At 44.2% G+C, this 23,767-nt stretch overlaps 1 protein-coding gene across 1 annotated transcript in view; it reads right to left on the bottom strand.

Annotated features, from left to right (window-relative positions):
* Positions 1 to 5,842: 5,842 nt before the first annotated feature.
* LOC119448913 (MAM and LDL-receptor class A domain-containing protein 1-like) overlaps positions 5,843 to 23,767 on the bottom strand; it is an 85,141-nt gene continuing 67,216 nt past the window's right edge. Inside the window, exons 22-27 of the mRNA XM_049666101.1 lie at positions 20,605 to 20,727; positions 19,295 to 19,431; positions 14,287 to 14,401; positions 8,620 to 8,682; positions 7,423 to 7,485; positions 5,843 to 6,140 (exon numbers count right to left, since the gene is read on the bottom strand). Coding sequence (XP_049522058.1) covers positions 6,052 to 6,140; positions 7,423 to 7,485; positions 8,620 to 8,682; positions 14,287 to 14,401; positions 19,295 to 19,431; positions 20,605 to 20,727 — 590 coding nt within the window. The 3' untranslated portion in view covers positions 5,843 to 6,051. The remainder of the gene's footprint in view (positions 6,141 to 7,422; positions 7,486 to 8,619; positions 8,683 to 14,286; positions 14,402 to 19,294; positions 19,432 to 20,604; positions 20,728 to 23,767) is intronic.

Below are 23,767 nucleotides of genomic sequence, written 5' to 3'. Positions count from 1 at the left end.
AGTTGGACCAATGCATATTCATGGGTGCATATTCAACCACCACATATTCCTCCTGCACAAACAATTCCTACATACTAGCATTTGTTCTTAGCAGCTGATGTTGGCTATTATGCAATTTCTTGAAAGCACATGCAGCTACCGACACATGATTTTTAGAGCAGTAAGTCGGAAGCAAAGACTGATTTTTTTCTGTGGTCTAAGCTTAAATGATATGTTTAAGGAAATGAACATTTGTGGAATATATTTACTTTCCTGCTGCGAGAACCTTTATACGAGAACCTCTGCACATTGGACGTGCATGCTGCTTCTCTTGCTGTTATAGCCAAAATGAAAAATTGTTCTTATGAACCACTTCGCAGCTTTGCATTGTGCACTTTTACTTGCAGTTAGCATTTATATGCTTGCTATGGACAACAGCAAGACAAGTCAGGCAAACCACCATGTGAAACACTTTAAAGATTCTGGCTTAGGGCACGTTGGTACTATATATAGTGCAAGACAGATGAGCTGCCTGTACAGCAGTGCTGTCAGCATTACACGGCTGACAGCACCGCAAACCCTTAAATTTATAGTTGCTTGACAGATAATGCATTCTAGTAGTTTTCATGTCGTAAGCAAGAACTGGTGAAAACAGCATTATTTTACGTATATAGTGTATCTTACCACAAGGTAAGGTACACAGATATCTTGGTAAGCTACACAAGATATATACGTAATAGATGCTGTTTTTCACTAATTCTTGTTTCACATTTTCATGCATATGCAACATGAAAACTACTAGAGTAAATTATCTGTCAAGCAAATATAAATTTAAGGGTTTGCGGTGCTGTCAGCCATGTCATGCTGACAGCACTGCTGTTATGCATGTCTACAAATATTCTGCAATGTCAGTTGAGTGTTGCTTCGACGTCACATACGAACGTTGCCTGAAAGCTCAAGTGACAAAAGGCAACATCCACATTACGTTGCCAGGAAGTTCTGGTAACGTTATGTTAACGTCGTGAATGTGCTGCTCAACGCTGCCACAACGTTACGACCCAACGTTGTCTGGCGATCAAAAAGAGGACATTAGCAGCATGTAGGCAACGTTATACGCCGACATTTGTGCACATTCAGAGAACGTTATGGCAACATTTTGCGTTACTTGGGTTAGCATCTGAAACCAAGACAGGGGTTACGACTGACACCGTAATCACAAATCTCGAGAATTTTCAGCAATCTGAGGATGTTTTTTTTCAGGTTACAGCCATAGCGTAGTATAAAACTACCCTGTATTCTCAAAATTAACTAAGGCTTCCATAATTATTCAATCGCACAAATGGAAACCCAAGTGGCAGAGGAACTAAAACGGGGCTTCTCTTATATGACGTTACTCGAGTGCAATGCAACCGAGCTGCAGAGCTATGAGCTACAATCTCGAGTGAGAGCATGAAACTTGCTACTTTCCGCGCCTTTGTGAGTGCATTTCCGAACCCAAGTTTCTTCTCTGAACTTAATGAGGGCTGCATTCCGGGCAAGTTGGTAATCCATTCGTAAAGTATTATTGCGAAACAAAAAGACATGGACGGGAGAGAACACACACACCAGGCACAAATTACGCTTGGTGTGTGCGTTCTTCTTTCCCGTCCATGTCTTTTTGTTGCGCAATAATACTTTAGTAATTTCTTCTCTGAACTATTAGAACATTAGGTTAAACCAGCAGCAGCAGCTAAAAAAGGTGATGTTCAAGAAATAGTCCTGCAGTTTAGCTTGTGACATGAGCCAAATTCATCAGACAGGTGAGAAATTGAACGAGTTGTCGAAAACTACATATGTTTGAGGTGGCTAAGATAATAATTTCACTGGTTAGGTGTACGCAGAGATGTGTGCAAAAATGAGAAAAAAGTGTTAGTCACAGGGTATTTCACGATTTCGCGAGCCACATGCGCATATTCATGGATCACAATAACAACTGATTTATGTGAACTGTTCATAGATATAAATATATGCGGCACCACTGTGTTCATCTAGCGTCCGTTTTAAACCCTTCTCTCCACCTATGGGCTGCTAAGGGATGAAGAGAATTAGAAGCTTTTATATGGTGCTTGAAATAAGGCACCCGAAGAAATTCTTACAGTGCATGACCAATGCCCACTGTTCTAAGATACTGTGCTGCATTTCCTGTACCACACTTTTTGTTGAAAAGCTCAGCTTTCTATGATACAATCTAATACATAGTTAGCTGCATAGGCTACACACCTTCGCAAAGAGACTCGTCCGCACCACCTAGGCAGTCATCAGTACCATCGCAGAGGACTGAACTTGGAAGACAGTCGCTGGGAGATCGGCTTGGGCAGTAGAACTCATTTTCTTTGCACACGTTCATGGTACCTAAAGTGAAAATGTAATAAACGCTAGCATCAATTACCCTTAGTTCAAAAGTTAATCGCTTTATTTCAGGAACCTACAAAAGAAAGATAGAAGAAATTGTAGCATGCAGCATAATTTACAACAATATGTAATGTTCTGCAGCAGGCGAAATGAAGATCAGCCAAGTTTCCAAGGTGACTGGAACATGCCGTTAATCGCACACAGGAGAAGTTCGTCTAGAAGATTAGGGAGCGTTCTTACGTTATTATAGATCACCAATGCACACAATTGTCAAAATGAATTGTGAAGCTTGCCAAAAGGTGCTGGAGGCTGTAAGTGACAACGGTACCACTGATACCTGGAAGCTATATAGTGTATTATTAAGGCGTCAATAATGAAATACTAGTCGTAATTAAACACACCATATGCATTGTGAACGTTGTAATGAGCGTAACAGTTCCAGGAACTTAAGAGAGGCGAACAGCCGCACCTTTACTAGCAAACCACTCATGACACTTCAAATATATGGTGCACTAAGACTTTCTACCACTGTGTAACACTTAGAGACGCAAGATACAGAGTCAAGTATTTCAATATATGCAATATAATCGCGCAGGATGCTTAGAAAAACCAACCATACACACAAATTTACCTGTCATTTCTATCAACAAGGACAGTAAATTTGGTTGAATTTGTGTCACTATTGCGAAGACCTCGTTTTATTACTGTTTTATCTTTCCGTGATTAGAATTCTCACCATTCTGGCAGATATTTTCTCATTTACGTTTTGCATGTTGTCTTTACAGGGCCTAAATACCGTCATAACTAATATTTAGCCTAATTTTGCCAATATCTCCGGCTTGAATTGTCAGTATTTTCTCTGGATGTTCCTTATAGTAGAAGCTCGGATGCCAATGAAAGCCAAAATAATTTGCTCGCCCTCCCGCAGTGAGAAAACTGAAGGGTGTTGTTAGCTTTGCGTTCTAAAAACCTTGTGAACTACTAGCTAGTTAAAGGGGTCAACGTTTTCATGAGAAGCCACGTACTGCAGTCTTCGTCAAGTCCATTTGGACAATCTCTTATGCCGTCACACCATAAGAAAGACGGGATGCAGGTGGTGTCATCGCCACAGTCGAACTGGCCATGAGAGCATTCGACAGGCGTTACCGATGGCACAGCACTCGGCGGCTCAGTAGCCGTGACAAGCCATTGTGGTATCCTCTTCGGTAACAAAGCGTTGATTGTTCTGAAAGATAAATGAAACATTTGAACAACCACTGTCCGTACTAAATGTTGTTCAATAAACACTGCAACATAACCCAGTACACACATCGAGCATAATAGCAGTGGTTCTCGAGATTTGAAGACTTATTGAAAAATAAATGGTTCTTTGTTACGGTCCTCATATATTTAAATGTATGCCCATTTATTTGCGAGAGGAGCTCTAAAGTATATTTCGTGCATAAATAGATGAGTGAACAAAGGCGATAGGGTAATCATGTCATGTCTTGTACTATTATTCAAGAAGAAACAGTGTACATGGTGCACTTATATCATTTTACCTGAAACATTCATTGGTGTTGACTTTTGGTGCCACAGCTAAACGTAGCCTCCCCTCCCTCCCTCCCGTCCTCTCACAGCCTTTCGAGCAACGGAATAAGTCGCCTTTGTTCTCTATATATGGAAAGGAGGGAAAGAGACGCTTCAGGGAGCACGGCGCTGAACGCCCGTTTGCTCTCCGACGTGCGTTCGTTCCCCGTGAAAGCGTGCGTCCCTCGCGCCCTTTCACTCGCACATACAGCGTCCGGAGCGCGGCGACGATTTCATCGCCGTTGACGTCATACGGAACCTCACGGCGACGGCGACGGCGACGCAGAATTCGCTTTGGAGTGTCCATATAAATGCTATCGGAATGTGGTAAAGACTTCCGACGCTGCTCGACGAGTTTCCCGTTCTGATCTCGTCGAAAACCTCCGAGCCGCCCCCAGAGGCCCTGGTTACAGTCACCAATGCCGCGCGCGTTCGGTGGGAACACGGGCAAAATGGCGACGGCGTCGACAACAGTTTTGCGTGTTGCTGGTGCTGCTGCATGTCCAAGTTTATACAGCTGATAAAACTACTATCCTCACTCCATATAGCTCTCTACTAAGTTGCTATCTCTATTGATACTTCGCTTTCGTGTGAAGCTGTGACACTTTTCTTAACGTTGGCTTCATCGTCATTTCCAGCAAGCGGCAATGGCGGTGGCTTTTTAGCTGAGGTATCAATACTGTCAACTTTTCCTAGCCTTTCATGACACATCTACGTGTATTTCAAACGTAAAAAATTGCAGAGAGGCAACTCTCTACAGTGTTTTCTTTTACTTTGATCAATTTAAAAGAAGCTCACAAATGTAACTCGAATCACGTCACTACAACTTAACTATGAGCCCAGTCGGACAGCATTTGCAAGAAAAACCTACGCAATCAGTTCACTAATAAAATAATGATCATAATGAATGTCTTATTTACCAATTTTATGGCGCACGTTTATATTGGATAACAAACACAAAATCCTCATAAATATCCAGTTCTGCTGCCTGAACATTCGGAAACCGCCATGTAAGCTGGAATCAATTCGCCTCAATTCTTGGCTGAATTTACCTGATTGTGCAGACAGCTACTGTGAAGCGTGCCAAGCGGTACAACTCTCCTTTTGACTTAGCAGGGTGGTGTCAAAGTAGAGTTGTCAGCTGGCTTTGGCTGGCAGTCTTCGCATTGAATATCGAAACTTCGGCAGCCGTGATCGTTATCAGTAGGATCTTCATCATCCTAATTACGCTCCTTATAGGACGACGGACTAATTTACCAATCTCCATCACCTACATAAATCATTTAATTAGTTTTTTTTGTGGGGCGTTCGAGTCTTACTGCACCACGTAATCCTCTGCCATTTAATACCCTTGTGCACTGTTACTCTACTAAAGCGCCAGTTATGTGCTCAAAACATTGCGCGAACTACCCTAATTTACTCAACTCTTAATCTCAACTGTAATGCTATACAGTCCCTGTACAATTCGGAGCCTTTACCATTCCTAGAGCTCTTCATTTTCTAGCCATTATGTGCACATGTTCCACGCTTTCTACAGGCATCATGCATGCTTCACAACAAGGAGTCCTTGAAAAATTCCTGACATTTTATGAAAAAATATACAAAGGTATTACAAAGCCTCTTCGAGTACTCCTAGCGCGCGAATAGCACTATTATGTTTGAAAGCTTACATTTAGTAATTATAGCGTACCTCCCCTAATCAAAACTGGTCTTGCATATAAGACGACCATGATCCTTTTCTCATTTCTTTATGACTCTTTTACTTACAATTTATTTATTCATTAGACTACAATATATCTCGAGCTGAAAAGATTTCAGCGTTATCAAAATGAGCTTATCTATAAGTGCCTTTCGAAGTGTTTCATACTTCAAGAAAGTGGAATTTTTGTAATTTCTTGAGGCAAGAGCTTAAATTTCGAAAAGTGTGCTGCAATAATATCTCACAAACTTCTTTTATTGATGTTCCACATTTTGTATAAGCTATTTTTATCAATATACAGATCCTCAGATCTCCAGATAAAGAAATAAATGCCTAGCGTAAGCGGTAGTTCAACCCTGTATCTCAAAGCTACACAAATAGAGGCTTCAGATTGGGATGTCTCTTACAGTAAGCTAAAACCATAAGAAAGTATCATTGCCTGTGACTGAGGCTTCAGAAGTCCTTATTGTGGATGGCTGCTCTGGAACTGATGTCATGGTCGCTGCGCAAGAGGAAAATGATTGCATTAGCATACGTTACAGCATGCGTGCCAAGTACATTAGGTCACAGCAGGCATGCCATGTAGCTTTCCTCAGTTAAAAGCCCAGAATACAATTCAAGCTTTGCTGTAGAACTAACTCTACGTGCGTCTTGTAATAATTTATTGCAATTTCATCTCTCTGTTCTCCCGCCCCCAGGTTCTTGCGCATCTTCAATATTCTATCCGAAGGTTCATTCCGCTTCAAATTACTAAATTTCATAAAAACTGGGAAAGCTATTATAAAGCCTCGCCGATCATTCCTAGAAAGTGAATAGCGTTATCATGTTTCAAAGTTCGCGTTTAGTGATTATAGTTTACTTCCCTCGAGTAAAACTGTTTTTTGACATATAAGACAATCATGACCCACTTCCCAATTATTTATTTTGTTACTCATTTACTTAATAATTCATTAATTCGTTGGATTACAATATATCTTGAGCTAAAAGATTTCTGCTTTATAAATTTAACCTATCTGTAAGTGCCTTTCATAATGTTTCATACATCAAGAAAGTCACACTCCTTAGTGTTTTCTTGATGCCAGAGCTTCAATTTCGCGAGGTGTGTATTTGAATAATATCTCAAAAACTTATTTTATTGATGATTGTGTTGAGCTTAGTATTGTACTGATGGAAGGACTAAAGATTCAACATGAAAGAACGAAAAGTGTCCGTACATGGCGCAAACTACCAACTCGTTTAATACTCTTAGGGAACACGCTGATATACATGGTGATTGGGGGGGGGGGGATATAAGATATGACCAGGTGATGACATGTGATGATGTGGCGTGTCCGAGCCACTTTTCGTTGTTTTATGTTCATTCTTTATTCCTTCCGTCAGTGTAATGCTAAGCGCAACACAATCGTGAATCTCCACCAACTAGTCCCGTTCATTGCTTTACCGTAATTTTTTATATGCTGTTCGATACTTTGTATCAGCTATATTTATCACTATCATATCATCATCATCATCATCAGCCTATATTTTATGTCCACTGCAGGACGAAGGCCTCTGCCTGCGATCTCCAATTACCCCTGTCTTGCGCTAGCGTATTCCAACTTGCGTATTCCAACTTGATGATGATGATGATATTTATCACTATACAGATCCCCAAACCTCCAGATAGAGAAATAAATACCTAGCGTAAGCTCTCGTTCCATGTTATATCTCTGAGCTATATCGGTAGTAGCGTCAGACTGGCATGCCTCTCAGAGTAAGCTAAAACAATAAGAAAGAATCATTACCTGTGACTGTCGCTTCAGAAGTACTGATGGTGGAGGGCTCTTCTGGGACTGCCGTCATAGTCGCTGCATCAAAAAAAAAAAACATGATTGCGTTAGCGTACGTCGCAGCCTGTATGCCAAGTATGTTATATTCCAAAAGGCATGCCAGGTAGCGTACTTAGTGGAAAGCATACAATAAAATTAAAGGTTTGCTGTAGAACTGGCGTTCTTTTTGTCTAAAGTTATTCTAATTTTCTCCTGCTTCCCTCCCGTCCCCAGGCTATTGTGCTTTCATCTTCTATAGAAGGCTCATACCGCTTCAAATAGCGACATTGCACGAAAAACCAGAGAAAGTTATTATAAAGCCGCTCCGACCAATCCTACCGTGTGAATAACATTCAAATGTTTAAACAATAGTTCACGTTTAGTGATTATAGTGTACTTCCCCTAAGAAAAATTGTTTTTACAAAGATGACCATCATGATCCTTTTCCCAATTATTTATTTAGTCAACATTTTACTTATCAATCTATTAATTCATTGAAATACAATATATCGTGAGAAGAAATGGTTTCCGCTTTATAAAATTGAACCTATCTATAAGGGCCTTTCGAAATGTTTCATACACCAAGAAAGTCCCACTTAGTGTTTTCTTCATGTAAGAGCTTCAATTTCGCGAAGTGTGTTTCAATTCTATTTCACAAACTTTTTTATTGATGATTGTGTTGAGCTTAGTGTTACAATGATCGAAGGACTAAAGAACGAACATGAAAGAACGAAAAGTGACCGTACATGGCGCAAACTACCAACTCGTTTAATACTCTTAGGGAACACGCTGATATACACGGTGATTGGGGGGGGGGGGGATATAAGATATGACCAGGTGATGGATGACATGTGATGATGTGGCGTGTCCGAGCCACTTTTCGTTGTTTTATATTCATTCTTTATTCCTTGCCGTCAGTGTAATGCTAAGCGCAACAAAATCGTGAATCTCCACCAACTAGTTCCGTTCATTGCTTTACCTATTTTTTTACATGCTGTTCGATACTTTGTATCAGCTATATTTATCACTATACAGATCCCCAAATCTCCAGATAGAGAAATAAATACCTAGCGTCAGCTCTCGTTCCACGTTATATCTCTGAGCTATATCGGTAGTTGCGTCAGACTGGCATGCCTCTCAGAGTAAGCTAAAGCAATAAGAAAGAATAATTACCTGTGACTGTCGCTTCAGAAGTACTGATGGTGGAGGGCTCCTCTGGGACTGCCGTCATAGTCGCTGCATCAAAAAAAAAAACATGATTGCATTAGCGTACGTCGCAGCATGTATGCCAAGTATATTATGTTCCAAAAGGCATGCCAGGTAGCGTACTTAGTTGAAAGCATACTATAAAATTAAAGGTTTGCTGTAGAACTGGCGTCCTTTTTGTCTAAAGTTATTCTAATTTTCTCCTGCTTCCCTTCCCGTCCCCAGGCTATTGCGCTTCATCTCCTATAGAAGGCTCATACCGCTTCAAATAATGACATTTCACGAAAAAACAGAGCAAGCTATTGTAAAGCCTCTGCGAGGAATCTTAGCTTATGAATAACATTATTATGTTTAAACAATAGTTCACGTTTAGTGATTATAGTGTGCTTCCCCTAAGAAAAATTGTTTTTACAAAGATGACGATCATGATGCTTTTCCCAATTATTTATTTAGTCAACATTTTACTTATCAATCCATTAATTTATTGGGCTGCAATATATCGTGACATGGAAAGATTTCCGCTTTTTAAAAATGGACCTATTATAAGTGCCTTTCGAAATGTTTCATGCTTCAAGAAAATGGCATTTTTTAGTGGTTTCTTCATGTAACAGCTTGAATGTTATTGTGATAGCAATTACGTGGACACTCCAAGCACATTTTTGCCATCGCCGTCGTCTGCGTCGTCACCGTGAGGTTCCGTATAAAGTCCAACGGCGATCAAACTTTCGCTGCGCGCCGTACGCTGTGTGTGCGAGTTAAAGCTTGCGAGGGTGATCTAGCAACTGCAGGCTTAATCTCGCGCACGCGAGAGAGGAAGGTGGCCAGAAGCGCGCGGTCTTCGTACACTTGCGGGCACGGGAGTAGGTGATGAAGACGGTGGGGTGGGGGGTGCGTTCTGCTCTTGCGGATGCTCACTGGAGCTGCAGCGCGGGCACCGTATCTTGAAAACGATCTGCTATGTGGCCGAAGTGTGCGCCCACGGAGGCCTCATCTTCAAAGCGATCTGCGATGGGTACCAAGTACATGAGCCGAGTGCCGGTAGTTTCGTATGCGCTGTGCTTTCAACGTTCGCGTTGAAGCGAGACAAGAGACTGCGCGAAGGTCAATTTGCCCGCTGCTGCTGGCGCGCTGTCTCACTGCAGCGTTTTGATGAGTTTCCGGGGCCATTGAACGTGATGTTCTTATGTTTACCTGTGCGCGCGTGACACCGTGTTTGATTATTTAGTTAGTAAGCGAATATTTACAACTTTATACGGACGATAAAACTACTATCATTACTTCGTATAGCTGTCTACTATTTTGCTATCGCAATAGATGCTTCGCCTTCCTTGCGAAACTGCGACTATTTTCAAGGTGTGTTGTAGTTATGGCTCAGCTGTCACAAAAGAGCGCATCACTCAAGCCAGCAAGGAAATAAGACGGCCTCGCGGTAGCTTCGACAAAGGGAGAGAGCGCATATGCCACAGACAGCCGTCGCGATCAGTGGAGTCTAGAAGCTACGACAAGATATGTGAAGGCGACGGTAACGAGAGAAAGAGAGAGCGCGCGCGCCATAATGCCTCTCACCCGGCGAGTCGAGATAAAGAGAGGGAGTACTACAGCGTGAGCGTACATCTACGGATTAGTCACCACCCTCCTCGACGACGCTCCGACGGCCACGGTCGAAGACGCGAGAAATGACTAAAGATTCCCAGTCTTTGTTCATGCTACGGGATCAGAACTCCGACCGAAGATTCAGGAACCACCGGCGAAGGCAATAAAAGCACCGTGCGGGAATCGGAAGGGGGATCAGATCACGCCGGTGAAGAGATTTGACGTGAAGACCGACCGTCTGCGGAAGAAGGGGATCCCCCGGCAAGCTAACCGACGAGTTCATCGAGCATCTGCATTTCCAGAAGAAGTTCCTTCTACAATGATGATGAATAAACTTTTATTGGGCCCAAAATATATTGGTGGTGCACACAGGCACTAAACGGGGTGGTTCCCTAGTTACGGGACCCATATGTTCCCAGCAGCTCCTGGCTTCTGTCCGTCAGTGCGAGCTGAATCGGTAGGGCGGAGCTGGATAACAATGTCTCCCATCGCTCAAAGGGTTGGGGATTGGGGGTGTTGGCGGAAAGGGGAGGAGGGGGGGTCTTAGGTTCTGTGCACTCGGCCAAGATGTGCGGCAGGGTGCCCTTTTGCCCTTTTACAAAAAGGACAGAGCGTATCATGTTCCCCAGGGTACATGCGGTTCATCAGTACGGGATGCGCAAGTGATCCCGTCCTGCGCTCGACGCAGGATGGTCTGTTGTTGCCTGGTGAGTTTGGGGTGCGGTTCTGGCAGTCTGCACCTTTCCTCTCGGTAGATCCGGGTAATGTCCCCGAAAGCTGGTAACCGGGTGCGGTAGCTCTTCCGGCTCGTGCTTTGCCCAGATTGACATTTCTCGGGCATGGTAGCCGGCGATGGTGTTGCCTGCTACCTGCGAGTGAGCCAGGACCCACAGGAGCTCTATGGCTCTTCCCGGAGGCTTGCACTTGGATAGAATGGCTCGGGCCGCGGAGGAGATTACCCCCCTGCTGAAGCTTCCGTAGGCTGTCTTTGAGTCGGTGACCACGGTGTCCACGCTCGGCTGCGCGAGTGCGAGGGCCACGGCCACTTCTTCGGCAACTGCGGGGCCTGTTGTCTTCAGGGACGCGCTGACGATCAGCCTGTCTTTTGACGTAACCACCACCGCTGCTCGGTCACTGTGTTTTCGGAGCGAGGCGTCCGCAGAGAGGACCCTAGGGTTCTCTTCCAGCTTCTGGCCGTGGCTTTGGCCAGCGCGGTGCGCCTCTCGTCGTGCTTGCCCGGCGTCATGTTCCGAGGAAGAGGTTTGGTCTGAATAGTCGTCTTCCAGTCTTCCGGAAGGGCCGCCTTGATAGGTACTGGCTCGATCTGCCATCCCATCTTCCGTAGGACGGCTCTTCCGCGTTCCGTGGGACTGAGCCGGATTCTCTGATTATAGAGTTCTGCTTCGATGAGCTCCTCCACCGTGTTGTGGGCGCCCAAGTTTAGCAGTCTTTGCTTGGACGAGTATATGGGCATGCCCAGTGCTTGCTCCGTTGCCTTACGAAGTATCGAGTTTAGAGTGTCCCTATTCGCCTTCGTCAGCTAGAGATACGGGGCGGAGTAGGTAACCAACGACACGACGAACGCGCGTACCAAGCGCATGGTGTCGTCCTCTTTAAGGCCTCGGTTTCTGTTAGACACCCTCCGAAGCATACTAAGTATCTGTTCGGTTGTGGTCTTGATCTTTGTGACGGCGGCGTGTGCCTTCCCGTCGCTCTGAAGCAGTAGGCCGAGAATCCTAATATGCTGTGTTGGCTTGATGGCGGTTCTGTCGATGGTGATGATCACGTTCAACAGCAGCTCCTTCTTTGGTTTTCCCGGTTGGATCATGAGCAGCTCCGATTTCTGGGGAGCGCAGCTCAGTCCGCACGACTTGGCGTACTCGTGCACGGTTGTCGCCGCCCGCCGGAAGGCTTCCTCCATCCAGGCATCGGACCCGGCTTGGGCCGTCCACACTGTAATGTTACTTCTACGAGATTTGCCTCGAGCTACGCCGAGATCGTCCGGCTCAAGACCTGCACGGGTGAATACGACTGGACACTTTGTGTTCCTATTCATTCTGTACTTTACGTGCTGGACTCTTAGTGCTTGTCATTAATTATTTTCCAATGTTTCGTTCATACCCATCTGAATTGTATTGTGATGTGTCTAGCCGAAGTGTGCATGCGTGTATGTGATTTTCTTGTCTGAAGAATATATTATGTTGTGTTTTGACAACCATGGGCTCTGACTCGGTCTTTGGACCACAACCGGCGCTCTCTGGTGCACCTGAGGGCCCCTTATTAATTGTCCTTGCTTTCGTGGGGTTATTTGCGGAAGGTGATAAGTCGGCTTTGGAATTTGACTCTGCGTTGGCGCCTCGTTCACGGGGTGTGTGACACTCACAAACTTCTTTTACTGATGATCCATATTTTGTATAAGCTATATTTGTCATTTTGGTAGCCCTCAAATCTCCAGATATAGGAAGAAATACCTAGCGAAAGCTGTAGTTCCATACTATGTCGCACAGCTACATCAAAAGCGACATCAATAGCTAATAGATTCGCATGCGTCTTAGACTAAGGTAAAAGAAAAGAGAAAGTATCATTGCCTGTGGCTGACGCTTCTGTATTCCTCATTGTGGAGGGCTCCTCTGTTACAGTTGTCGTAGTTGCTGTGAAAAAAGAAAAGAACATGTTGCACTAGGATATGTCGCAGCATGTGTGCCAAATATATTATGTCACATCAGGCATGCCAACTATATTATGTCACAGCAGGTATGCCAAGCTCTAGAAATGGCTGTCGTTAAAACCAGTGCATTCAAACATGAATTTTTTTGCAACACAATAGCTTCAACACTTTTCAACACGGTTATCAAAGCAAGACAGAGGTCTACAGGAAGATGGAGGCTGATCAACAAGAGTCCAATAATAATTAGCCAACGTTTCGACAAGGCATATAGTCTTCGTTAGAGCAAGAACTAATTTCCAGCAGTTATACCAGCAGTTATTGCAGTTGTCACCCTCTCGTCAGATCCAGAGACATGTCTAAATATTTCGACCACTGTTGGGAACTTCAATGTGGCTAGTGAGAGCTCTTCTATAGAAGAATTTGTATGCCATTAGTCCTTTCAAGATACAAATAGAACAATATAATTTATAGTAAGCATTTTGAAAATAGAGCATATATATCGATGCTCAATAAGAACTCAAGGCAGAGTTATTTTTCGTATTTACAAACGTTAGGTAGCCCAAATACTGAAAAAGACATTTGTACAGTCGCTTTAACGTGAGTTACTGAATGCGCTAGTAAATTTATGTTGCTACTTCTTTAGGGGTGGCATTAGATTTATTATAATTTCACGTTTGCATATTTACAAAAGACTTAAACAAGAGTAACTCACTGGGATTTTACTACCACATTTACATTGATTATAGCAATACTCAAGTGTACCATACTCCACGTAATATGCTCCCAATGACCTCAAATCCATTTAGATGAACGACTAAACTTTTGCTTATTCCGTTCAATCACACGTGTTTTGTGACAAGAAATGCGGACCCCTCTCAATACCAAATAACGATTCAAATGACCTGGATGTCGAGACCAACACTGTCCAAGAGCTTTGGCTGGCATAAGCTATGTGTTCTACGCATCCATGATTCGCGACACAACTGCGATGAACACAAGCCTCGTGCTGGTAAGGGCCCAATAGTATAAATTTACATGTTTCAGAACAAAATAACTGTAGACAAAGCAGGTACCCGCTGAGAACCCGGTATAACCACACTGGGGGTAGTGGACATGCGTGCGGTGTGGAACACAAAGAAAAGACAGTCATCATTTACTAAAGAGCCGCGCACCTAGAAAATTAGGAATGCACTCTGACTCGTTACACAAAAAGCGTCTTATTCTTTATTTGACACAGTTCTGAGGGTTCAACGATAAAAAAGTTTTCAGATATAAAATATGCTGAACACAATTCCTACTCAGCATTCGCCTAGGACACCAGTAACAAAAATAACTGTCCACCAAAGCAATCGTTGTTAGGGGAGAACGCTCACTTGATTGTGAAGTGGATGTTGTGTCTGGTGCACCTTCACACTTGCCCGGGCGCATGTCGATGTCATCAATAGCAACATCACCAGCAAACTTTCCAGCAGTGGCGGTAATCACAACCTGAAAGAGGACAAGGAAACTGCGTTGGAATGCCAATCTCAAAGAGAAGTGACTACTGCCTTTTCCCTTGACAAGAACCAGTCCATGACAAAAGTCACATCATTCTAAAGGCTATAATAAGACTAGGGGACAGTTACTGAAAGAGATGCAAAGCAGGTAACGACTCTTCATGCTAGAAAAAAGGCGGATTTTTGTCATTGAAGCGGCCTGCGATGCTCAGGTGCACCAGGCGGGGCTTAGTTTTCTTTTCAATTTTAGTTATAGTTATTTTATTTCTACTGCCCAAGACAATTATTATGTCATTAAGAGCAGCACATACCCAGTGTAACATACCCAATGACCCAAGTTGGCGTCAGAGAGGTCAGTTGAATAGCGTCCCATAGCCAGTGTCACAGTCCCAGTGACACACATTGGTCGGACGGTTCGCTTCAAACGCGGTTATTTCAACACAGCAATCCGCTGTTCTACCCATTAGATCATGGCCTCCAGAGTTACCCCAGCTGGCGGGAAAAAAAGTTTGACGCACAGATACATAGCCAGCCAGACACCGGAAAGCTCTTGAAGTATAATAGTGTTCACCCAAAAAAATTTCGCAGATACCATCTTAAAATGAATGTTGACGGTAATGCGATTAGCATTGAAGCAATGTAGTGACATGAGCATTGTCACCATCGAAACGCATCAGGTATCAGGCATGTACATCGGCCGGGCTCCTCTCTCGCGATTCCAGTGAGTCAAGTTGGCGTAGAAAAGGTTACACACGGACAGACGGACCGACCGACCGACCGACCGACCGACCGACCGACCGACCGACCGACCGACCGACCGACCGACCGACCGACCGACCGACCGACCGACCGACCGACCGACCGACCGACCGACCGACCGACCGACCGACCGACCGACCGACCGACCGACCGACCGACCGACCGACCGACCGACCGACCGACCGACCGACCGACCGACCGACCGACCGACCGACCGACCGACAGACAGACAGACAGACAGACAGACAGACAGACAGACAGACAGACAGACAGACAGACAGACAGACAGACAGACAGACAGACAGACAGACAGACAGACAGACAGACAGACAGACAGACAGACAGACAGACAGACAGACCGTAAGCTGAGTGAAGTTTCGAAAGAATGCTCGCCGAATTAAAAGCAGACGCCATGATGAGCAAACGTGCTCCTAAGTAGCCATGCTCATCTGATAAACACCATGTCTCAATCTTCATTCTCCTCGTGTGCGAAGAGTTCTTTAAAAATGGCTTGATTTCTTAACAAGTAATATGCAACAATAATGGTAGACCTATGTAGCCACATAAATTGCTATCACAATCACGTCCGCAAGCAATTGGAACTTTAAACACAAAAAATGAACGAACGCAAATTACAATGCACTCAGTTATTTAGCAGGAACAAGCATGACAGCGAGTATTACGCTGATAACTTTCTGAAGTCTGCAAAAAAATCATTATTAGAAGTATAAGTCTCATGATGCTGTAGAGGGCGACACGATAGCAAACTTGAGTTAAAAATGATTTGAAACTATTTGAAAAGATCTCATTTGTAAGCTCTCCATTCATTAATCTTTTGTTTCTTCATTGCTCCTTAATTCTAGGTTTCTGCTTTCTCTCGATTTGCCTAAGTGAAAACGTTTCAACAATAAAACAGATTTGCTGCTCTAAGCAGTTATCAGCTGGGCATCCTGGTATCTTTGAAACATCACGCGTCCTAATATAATTATGGCTGCATATAACATCACGGTCCCTTGTAACATCACACTCGAAGCATCGGAAGCGAGAATAAATGCAACAAGTAGGTTCGTGAATTTGTGATGGTTAAAAACAAAAACCCCATGGCACTGTATAGCTGGTGTTATAGCACACCTCCACAACGACATTTTATTCTATGTGAAGAAAAGTTTCGTTATGGGCTTGGTGTCCAAGTTCACAAGTGGTTCTAACGGGTCACAATAAATCTACTATCTCAATCTGCAAAATACTTTGCATTTGTAAAGATGCCTTAAATATACACGAGGGCCTACCGAGCCAGCAATATGCCTCCTTGTCGTATCCTCCCACATCACATAAAACTTTATATTTTTATAGCCTTTAAAAGAAACTAAAACTTTATGAAATTTTTATAACCTTAATGCGCTCTGCGAAATGCTGTTAACCGGTTGAATAAAGGCAGCATAAAAAATGTCGCAGTTTCGCCCGAAAGGCGAAGCATCTATTGCGATAGCAAATTAGTAGAGAGCTATTCGGAGTAGGGATAGTAGTTTTATCGGCTGCATAAACTTGGACACATTGGCTTACTAACTGAATTAACAATCGTGGTGTCAGCGCGCACAAGCAAACATGAATAGATCACACTGAATGACCGCAGCCAACGACTGTCAAAACGCTGGCAGCAAACGCTAGGTTCGCGCGGTCTATCAGCTTCAACGGAAACTGAGCGGCGAATGCACAGCGCATACAAAGGTCAGAGCCGTGTGGAGATAAAAGACGGTGCGGGGGACCGGCACCGCCGGCCAAAGGAGAAGTTGTTGGCAGTGGAGAAGCTGCCCCCCCCCCCCCCCTCTTCCCGTTTCTTGCTTTCGCGTGGGAGATTGAGTGGCAAGACACGCCTTTGGTGCCGGAGCACAGCGCCGCCCCGCCTCCCTCCCTCCCATACCCCCACAACCTTTCGGGCGACGGTCGCGTTTGCTTTTCACCGTGCGTTCGCTCTCCGTGATAGCGCGCGGGGGAGTTCGCCCTCCGTGATAGCGGGCGTCCCCCGCGCTCTTTCGCTCGCGCATACGGCGCGCGGCGACGATTTTATCGCCCTTAGAGTCTATACGGAACCTCACGGCGACGGCGACGCCGACGGCAGAAATCCGGTTGAAGTGTCCATATAATTGCTATCGCAATAAAATACATTACTCCTTTATTCTTATATAACCCAATATTTCTAAAGAGCCAAGTAAAGGACACGAGGACACCTAAGTAGTTATGTGTTGTGAATGCGAAAGCATTATTGTCCAATTGAACACCGCTGAGCGGTTCTTCGAGTTATAAACTCTTAGCGGGCAAGCGAGTGCGTTGAGGTGTTTGGCCAACGCTTCCTAGATAGCACAAGACCGTCGCACTTCGATCCATGACGTCATGCTTCCTTGCCCGATTGCCATAGAATCTAACGCGGATGCTCCCGACTAAGCCGCGGTGATTTTGACGTCACGGCCTTTGTCACGCCGGGCTTGGCAATGAAAATTTCGCTCCAGGTAGCATGAAGTCATAAAAAAATAGTGCACAGGCCTGCTATCTACGAGGCACTGGTGTCGCCCAGTGGGTAAGGCAGTCGACTACTGAGCGTGGAGTCGTAGTTTCGAAACTCACGTCTGCCAAGGTCTTTCCTTTTGAATTTATTCACTTTTTTCTATACATTAATTTCACCGAGGCGCAGTTAGAACGCAGGCGAGAGCTTGCGCGGGCAAGGAACACACCGATAACAAAGGCTTTCGAGAGCCAGACCGAGACTGACGTGGCGTCGCGGTGATGCCGTCTCCCCTTACGCAACAGCTGGCGCCAAATCGCGGCTGCAGTAGTTGCCTTTCGGCCGATCTGCTCCGTCGAGGCGCAAACTTGGCGTGGCGTCATATCCAATGTGTATTTAGGGGCCGCTTTTCACTTGTCCACACGACAGACACCGACCTTCTCGCTCAATAGGCCATTTGATGCTTTGCATCAACAATGACAATAAGCGGCATGGTCTTCTTTCACCTTATGCAATCCATGGCTCATTATCGTGAGACTGACGGGTATGAAGCACAATGAAGGTGAACCAAACATAAACATTTATCAGTCTCAAGATTCCTCAGCGTACTTGTAATTTTGTTATACCATCAATTTACCTAAACAATGCTTTTTCGCTTCGCACTTGATATTTATGAGCACACGTATATTTGGGCGAGTTGGTACATCATACACATGAAGGAAATAAACAGCGTAACGTTAACGCAGACTGTAGGCAAAGAAGACACACACAAGCGCTGAACTAATAACTAATGTTTTATTAAAAATTCAGAGCCAATCCCCTCTGCGAAGGTGGATGACATGCGGACCTGTATGTGACCTGTCTGGCCGAGACACGTGAAGGTTGAAATCGCCCACAATTACGATGGGAGTGGAGTCGGTAGGGTTGATACAACCAAAGGTGCATACGCTTGGCATTTTCTGCATGATCTTCGTCCGTATTACGTGCCGCCCACCGTCGCCGCGCACATTCCCGCTTCTGTTCACGACGGTGTTCTTCGTAGACGCACTGTTCTTCCGCAGTCCTCACCGCACGCGGCCTACCCATTTCACGGGTGGAAGCAAACTGAGATAAGGTTACGTGGTTTGCCTGTAGAGCCCGTAACGTCAAACCGCAACCTTACTAAACAGTGTCTTGTCCGGTTTTACGTCTTTTATTACGATACTTGTTTATCGCAATATGTTTTGAAACTTCTCGCGATCAAATGCACCTGGGGCATACCCGGCGATACGCTCTTATCACCGTTTTTATCACCGGGATGGGCCGGTCGTGAGCTCTGGGGTGACCGCCATCTTTTTTGCCTACGCACACAATCAGCCATAACCTAGCGTATAACAGCTCCGCTGTAAAACGTAACGAGGTGTCGTTACGCTTTCAACAATGAGAACGTTGTTGCGTCATTAATGCTTCTTCAGTGTTTAAGCATTGTGCAACCCTATTTCCCAAAATTCTTGCCCTCGAAGGTGCTAAGCGAATTGACGCAGAAATTGTAGTGCGCACAAAGCTCACACTTTTTCAGTTTATATTACCAGAATATTTTCTTTATGTTGTTCTGCATCGTCACCACTTGACTGCATTTTTACCTACCGAATACACGCGAGGCAGGTTGTCGCCCTCCACGGAAAGCAAAGTCCACTCTGCAGGTCCCGTGGCATAGACAGTCGTCTGCTGGCCAGTTGGCACGCCAGATGCATCATTGAAGGTGACGTTAATGGATGCACTCGCTGCGAGAAAGTAAACCACAACAATACAAATTTAGCATTTATCATCGTTTCATTACCGGCTCTATTGTCATGATCGTCATCATTGCTGTCTATAGTCATACACCAGACGGGGCCCATTTCAAGAGGGTGAACACTCCTTCACGCGCTCTCTTTCTTCTTTCTGAAATTGCATCCGCATTAATGTTACGGTCGCACATTCCATATTATCATCAAGCCTTTTATCTACCACAATGATTGTATTTCTTCAAATATATGCTGGCATATATTGTTTGTTTCTGGGCCGACCATCATTTGGCCGGACGAGCTCAACCTCCTCTGTCGTCTCATCTTGCATATCAAATAGTACATGATAGAGTTCTTTGTCTTATCAATACTGCTACTTTTACCTGCAGTTTTACCTGCAGTACATCAGTTTTACCTTTAACTGGCAGCTCAACAATATTGTTGACCTAACAAAAGTATCTGCAAAAACTGGCACAACTCCAAATATTAGTCTGTGCGTTTCAATTTACCTTTACTTATGTACCTGCTCACCAATGTTATTCAATAAAATGCCGACCGGGAGCAGCAGCAGTTGTATTCGTCATAAAACCTGAAGGGTGCGTCGTTATCTTCTTTGTGAACGTGGGGGTCATATTCTGGCCAATGCGATTTTTTCCTTTTTTAGCAAGGTATTATTTCTAAACTTCATAAAGGTATATCTCAAGAACACACATTAATCTTGCCAAAGCAAGTGCCAGAGACTAGTTTTGGGCCATACATTTACCTGTCACCACCTGGTCAACAATAATTTTGACCTACTGTACCTCGCTTAGTTTTTAGAGAAACTTTGCGCAGAGGCGGTGTCGTACCCAATGAAGTGGTATCTCTCTCTAGAGAAACCATTTCATATTTCAATATGTGTGTATTTGAGCAATGCAAAGAAGAACTAAAGCAATAAAACCATTCTACGTCATGTGTTTCTTATCTTGCCAATTAAATAGTTAATTCTACACCACACAAATAACTAGCAAGCCTTTTATGAACGTAAGAAGAAAAGTGCATCGTGCTAAATATAAGGCAAAGTAATCAAAGCAAGGAAATTCTAGCTAAACCATGTATTTCCGATGCTCAAGAGCTAACCAATCCGCCACTGGAAATACTTAATCTGCATAAGGAGATCACCACACTCACTTCCGTTCTTCATGTGATAGTAGAGCTGGAAGCACACAACAGGTCCTAAGGAAAGGGCCTCACTCTGGAAACTTCCTATCAGTATGTCAGACTGGTCTTGAGAGTCTAGGAGCAGGTAGTATCCTGGGGAAAAATGATGTGTGAAAAACACTCTGAAGGCATAAAACTAATAAGTTTATAACAGAAACAAAAAACGAATACCCCGGTAATAATACTAGTAGGCTACACACCATAAAACACTCCCAATATTTCATGTGTTTAGCGAAACACTGAGGCTACTTCTCGCCACAAGAGAATTGCTAGCAGAGAGAGTACTTTTGGCTGCTTCTCCGTTTTGACCTTTAAAGGGTCCCTGAAACAGTTTTCGTGTTATGCCTAGACATAGGAGGTATAGCTCAAAGAATAGTTTCTCACTACCATTGTGTGTCAGCGGGCTACAATAAAACAGGTATGATAGTTAATCATTACCCTCCTCTCAAGCCACGGCGTTCGCCCTCACCTTTTACACCTGGCGGCCATCGCTATGTGCCGTCTCCTTGGCAGTAACATCATGCCGCAATTGTTGCTTACTTCCGGTTGATTTGAACAGAGCATGTCCCCGCGTCCCTTTCCAGGGTCTCTTTCTCGTCAGATTTGGCTACCTTGAGCAAGCTTTGACGACCAACTTAGCGTGGTGGGTGGAGACGCGATGACATAACCCGCAATGTTCGACGTGCAATGTTCAAGTGAAAAAATATTAACGCTGCCAAAATATATGAGCGCTGCGTTGCTGCGCATGTGTATGCAAAGTAAAAACTACAAAGTAGCTGTCAGAGGTAATATTTCGATGAGATATCCTGATACCATGTCAATATCTAATGCGTACGTTTACGATTGTGCCTATATTACGCTCGTAGCATTTCTTTGTACTCATCAGCGGAAAACAGAAAACTGCCGCAGCTAGGCTAGAGCTGCCGCTAGCTTGTGAACGTGGTGAAATAGGCTACAGATAAACTTTTCTCTACTCTACAATTACTAAAAACAATTATAAAAAAATAAAGCACGTTGACAAGGAAATCAAACCGTCACTTTCTATGCGGAAGGTAGAGACCGTACCACTCCATAAAGTCTTTTTTTTTCTCTTTATTTCGCTACAATTGAGTCTCTCAAGATGGACACTTTGACCAACGTTCTGACACGTTGTTAGGCGTGTGCAATTGCCTTCTCAGCACTTTTTGTTCCGGACCTCGGCTTGTTAGAATATTTCTTTCGGCTACCATTCTCGGCAAATTATACGCATAACTTGCCTCTCTGACAAATGCAGAACCTACGGTTGCCGCTAAAAGTGCCCTTTTTTGCAAACCTGCTGGTGATTGCTGTCTTCACCAGGGAGACTGGTATTGACATTGACGTGCGGCGATAGCGTCTGCTACAGCATACATTCCCTGCACTTTACTCACGGCACACAGCTGCAGTGCAAGACGAGCGTAATATTGCACTGGCACCATTCATGTCCCTGCCGCCAACGAAGACATCGCTGCATTAATTTCATGTGGGACCCCTCCGCGTCTTACCGGCTGCCGTCGCCATAGCTGTATCAGATGATCGGCATTGTAAGGTGGAAGTATGCCACGGGTTTTAAGAAATGTCCCCATTTATTGCATTTGTGTATTGATTTTTAAGAGTACGTAATTTACTATCCATACGTATGATAATGAAAATAGGCTTAATGAAGCGACATGTTTGTAGCATTACCAATGACGTAACGTGTGTAGTCCATCGGAACCCTCGCCTGAGTGACATCACTCGTCCACTTTATGCAGAGTGGGCAGAGGTGGCTGCAAACGTGGGGTGTGGCGCCGCCGCGATCACAAGCGATGCAGCGTTTTAAACCTTAATAATAAATTACGTGCTTTACACAGAACACTGAATTCTGCCTCCGTATGATCAGAAGGATACCGACTCACTGCATTTTAACACAACCGACAAAATCATTCCAGGGTCCAGTTTAACTATAACACTCAAACATTCAGCGACTGGTCAGAAATATCAGGCAGCAACTACAGCAAGTGTGAATTTTCTTCGTTTGTTGTTCGTCTTCTGCATTTCTAGTGACACTGTAGTTGCTTATACGTACTCCTCTTTTATTACTGAGCACTTGTACACCTCTTCCTTATTCTGTTTTGACGCTTTATTATTACTTAATTTTACTGGGAAATGGACTGCGCCACTGTATACCGCCATTATATTGCACATGAAGCCACTGGTAATTTCAAGTTTGTACGACACAAGAGGCTTGAGATTGCAGTGTTTGAATACTGTGAGGCACAAGTTCGAATCCTCGGATGCACACGGAGTATTTTTGTTTCCTCCCTCACTGGTATGAATCCACTTGCTCTCTGACCATACCTAAAAACATGCACAAGGTGTAGGTGTAGTTTTATGTCGCTGGCGCGACATAAAACTACACGTTGTGCAGGTTCGCGCTGTAAAGGTGTCCTGCAATACTTTTTGAAGTTGTTACAGAAACTTGCATTGTTTGTAGAAATGGTTATGAATATCTACACCGAATAAAATTCTTCTATATGCCTGTAGATGTTTGCCAGCAGTAGCAACAGGAACCACTGTGTAAAGGGACAAAGGCATGTGGCGTGAGCTTTTGGTTGCCGTGAACTACGTTAATACAATATCATTAAAATACTTTGATAAGAGAGGTCTCCACTAATACCAGGCCGACTACATACTTTGCAAAAGAGAAAGAGAGAGAGAAATGCGGGAGCATTACGTCGCACCCCCTTGAGGTCCTACATCCATGATTGACACCGTGTCTACTACACTGAAAAGTGTTGTTCATAAGCTCACTCGACACAGATACTGCCTCAGTCGAGGAGTGAAGTGCACTTGACGGTGCTCCAGAGCAGACCACCATCTCGTGAACTATATATATATATATATATATATATATATATGCGCTTGCGGCAATATATATAGTTACAAGCCATTTCCGTACATTGAAGAAGGCGCTAGCATTTGAAGCGCTCACGTAGCGGGCCACGCCTGTCAAGCTCTTGTGTTCCTGGTACGAAATGTGCGTGTTGGCTTCATATATATATATATATATATATATATATATATATCGGCCAGTCCACAGCGTGGACGTTATTGCGCATAGTTCACCGTGCAT

Source organism: Dermacentor silvarum, chromosome 4 (assembly GCF_013339745.2).
Source record: "Dermacentor silvarum isolate Dsil-2018 chromosome 4, BIME_Dsil_1.4, whole genome shotgun sequence".
Classification (NCBI taxonomy): Eukaryota; Metazoa; Arthropoda; class Arachnida; order Ixodida; family Ixodidae; genus Dermacentor; species Dermacentor silvarum.
Note: the sequence above shows the minus strand (reverse complement) of the source record. Positions and strands in the feature narration are given on the sequence as shown.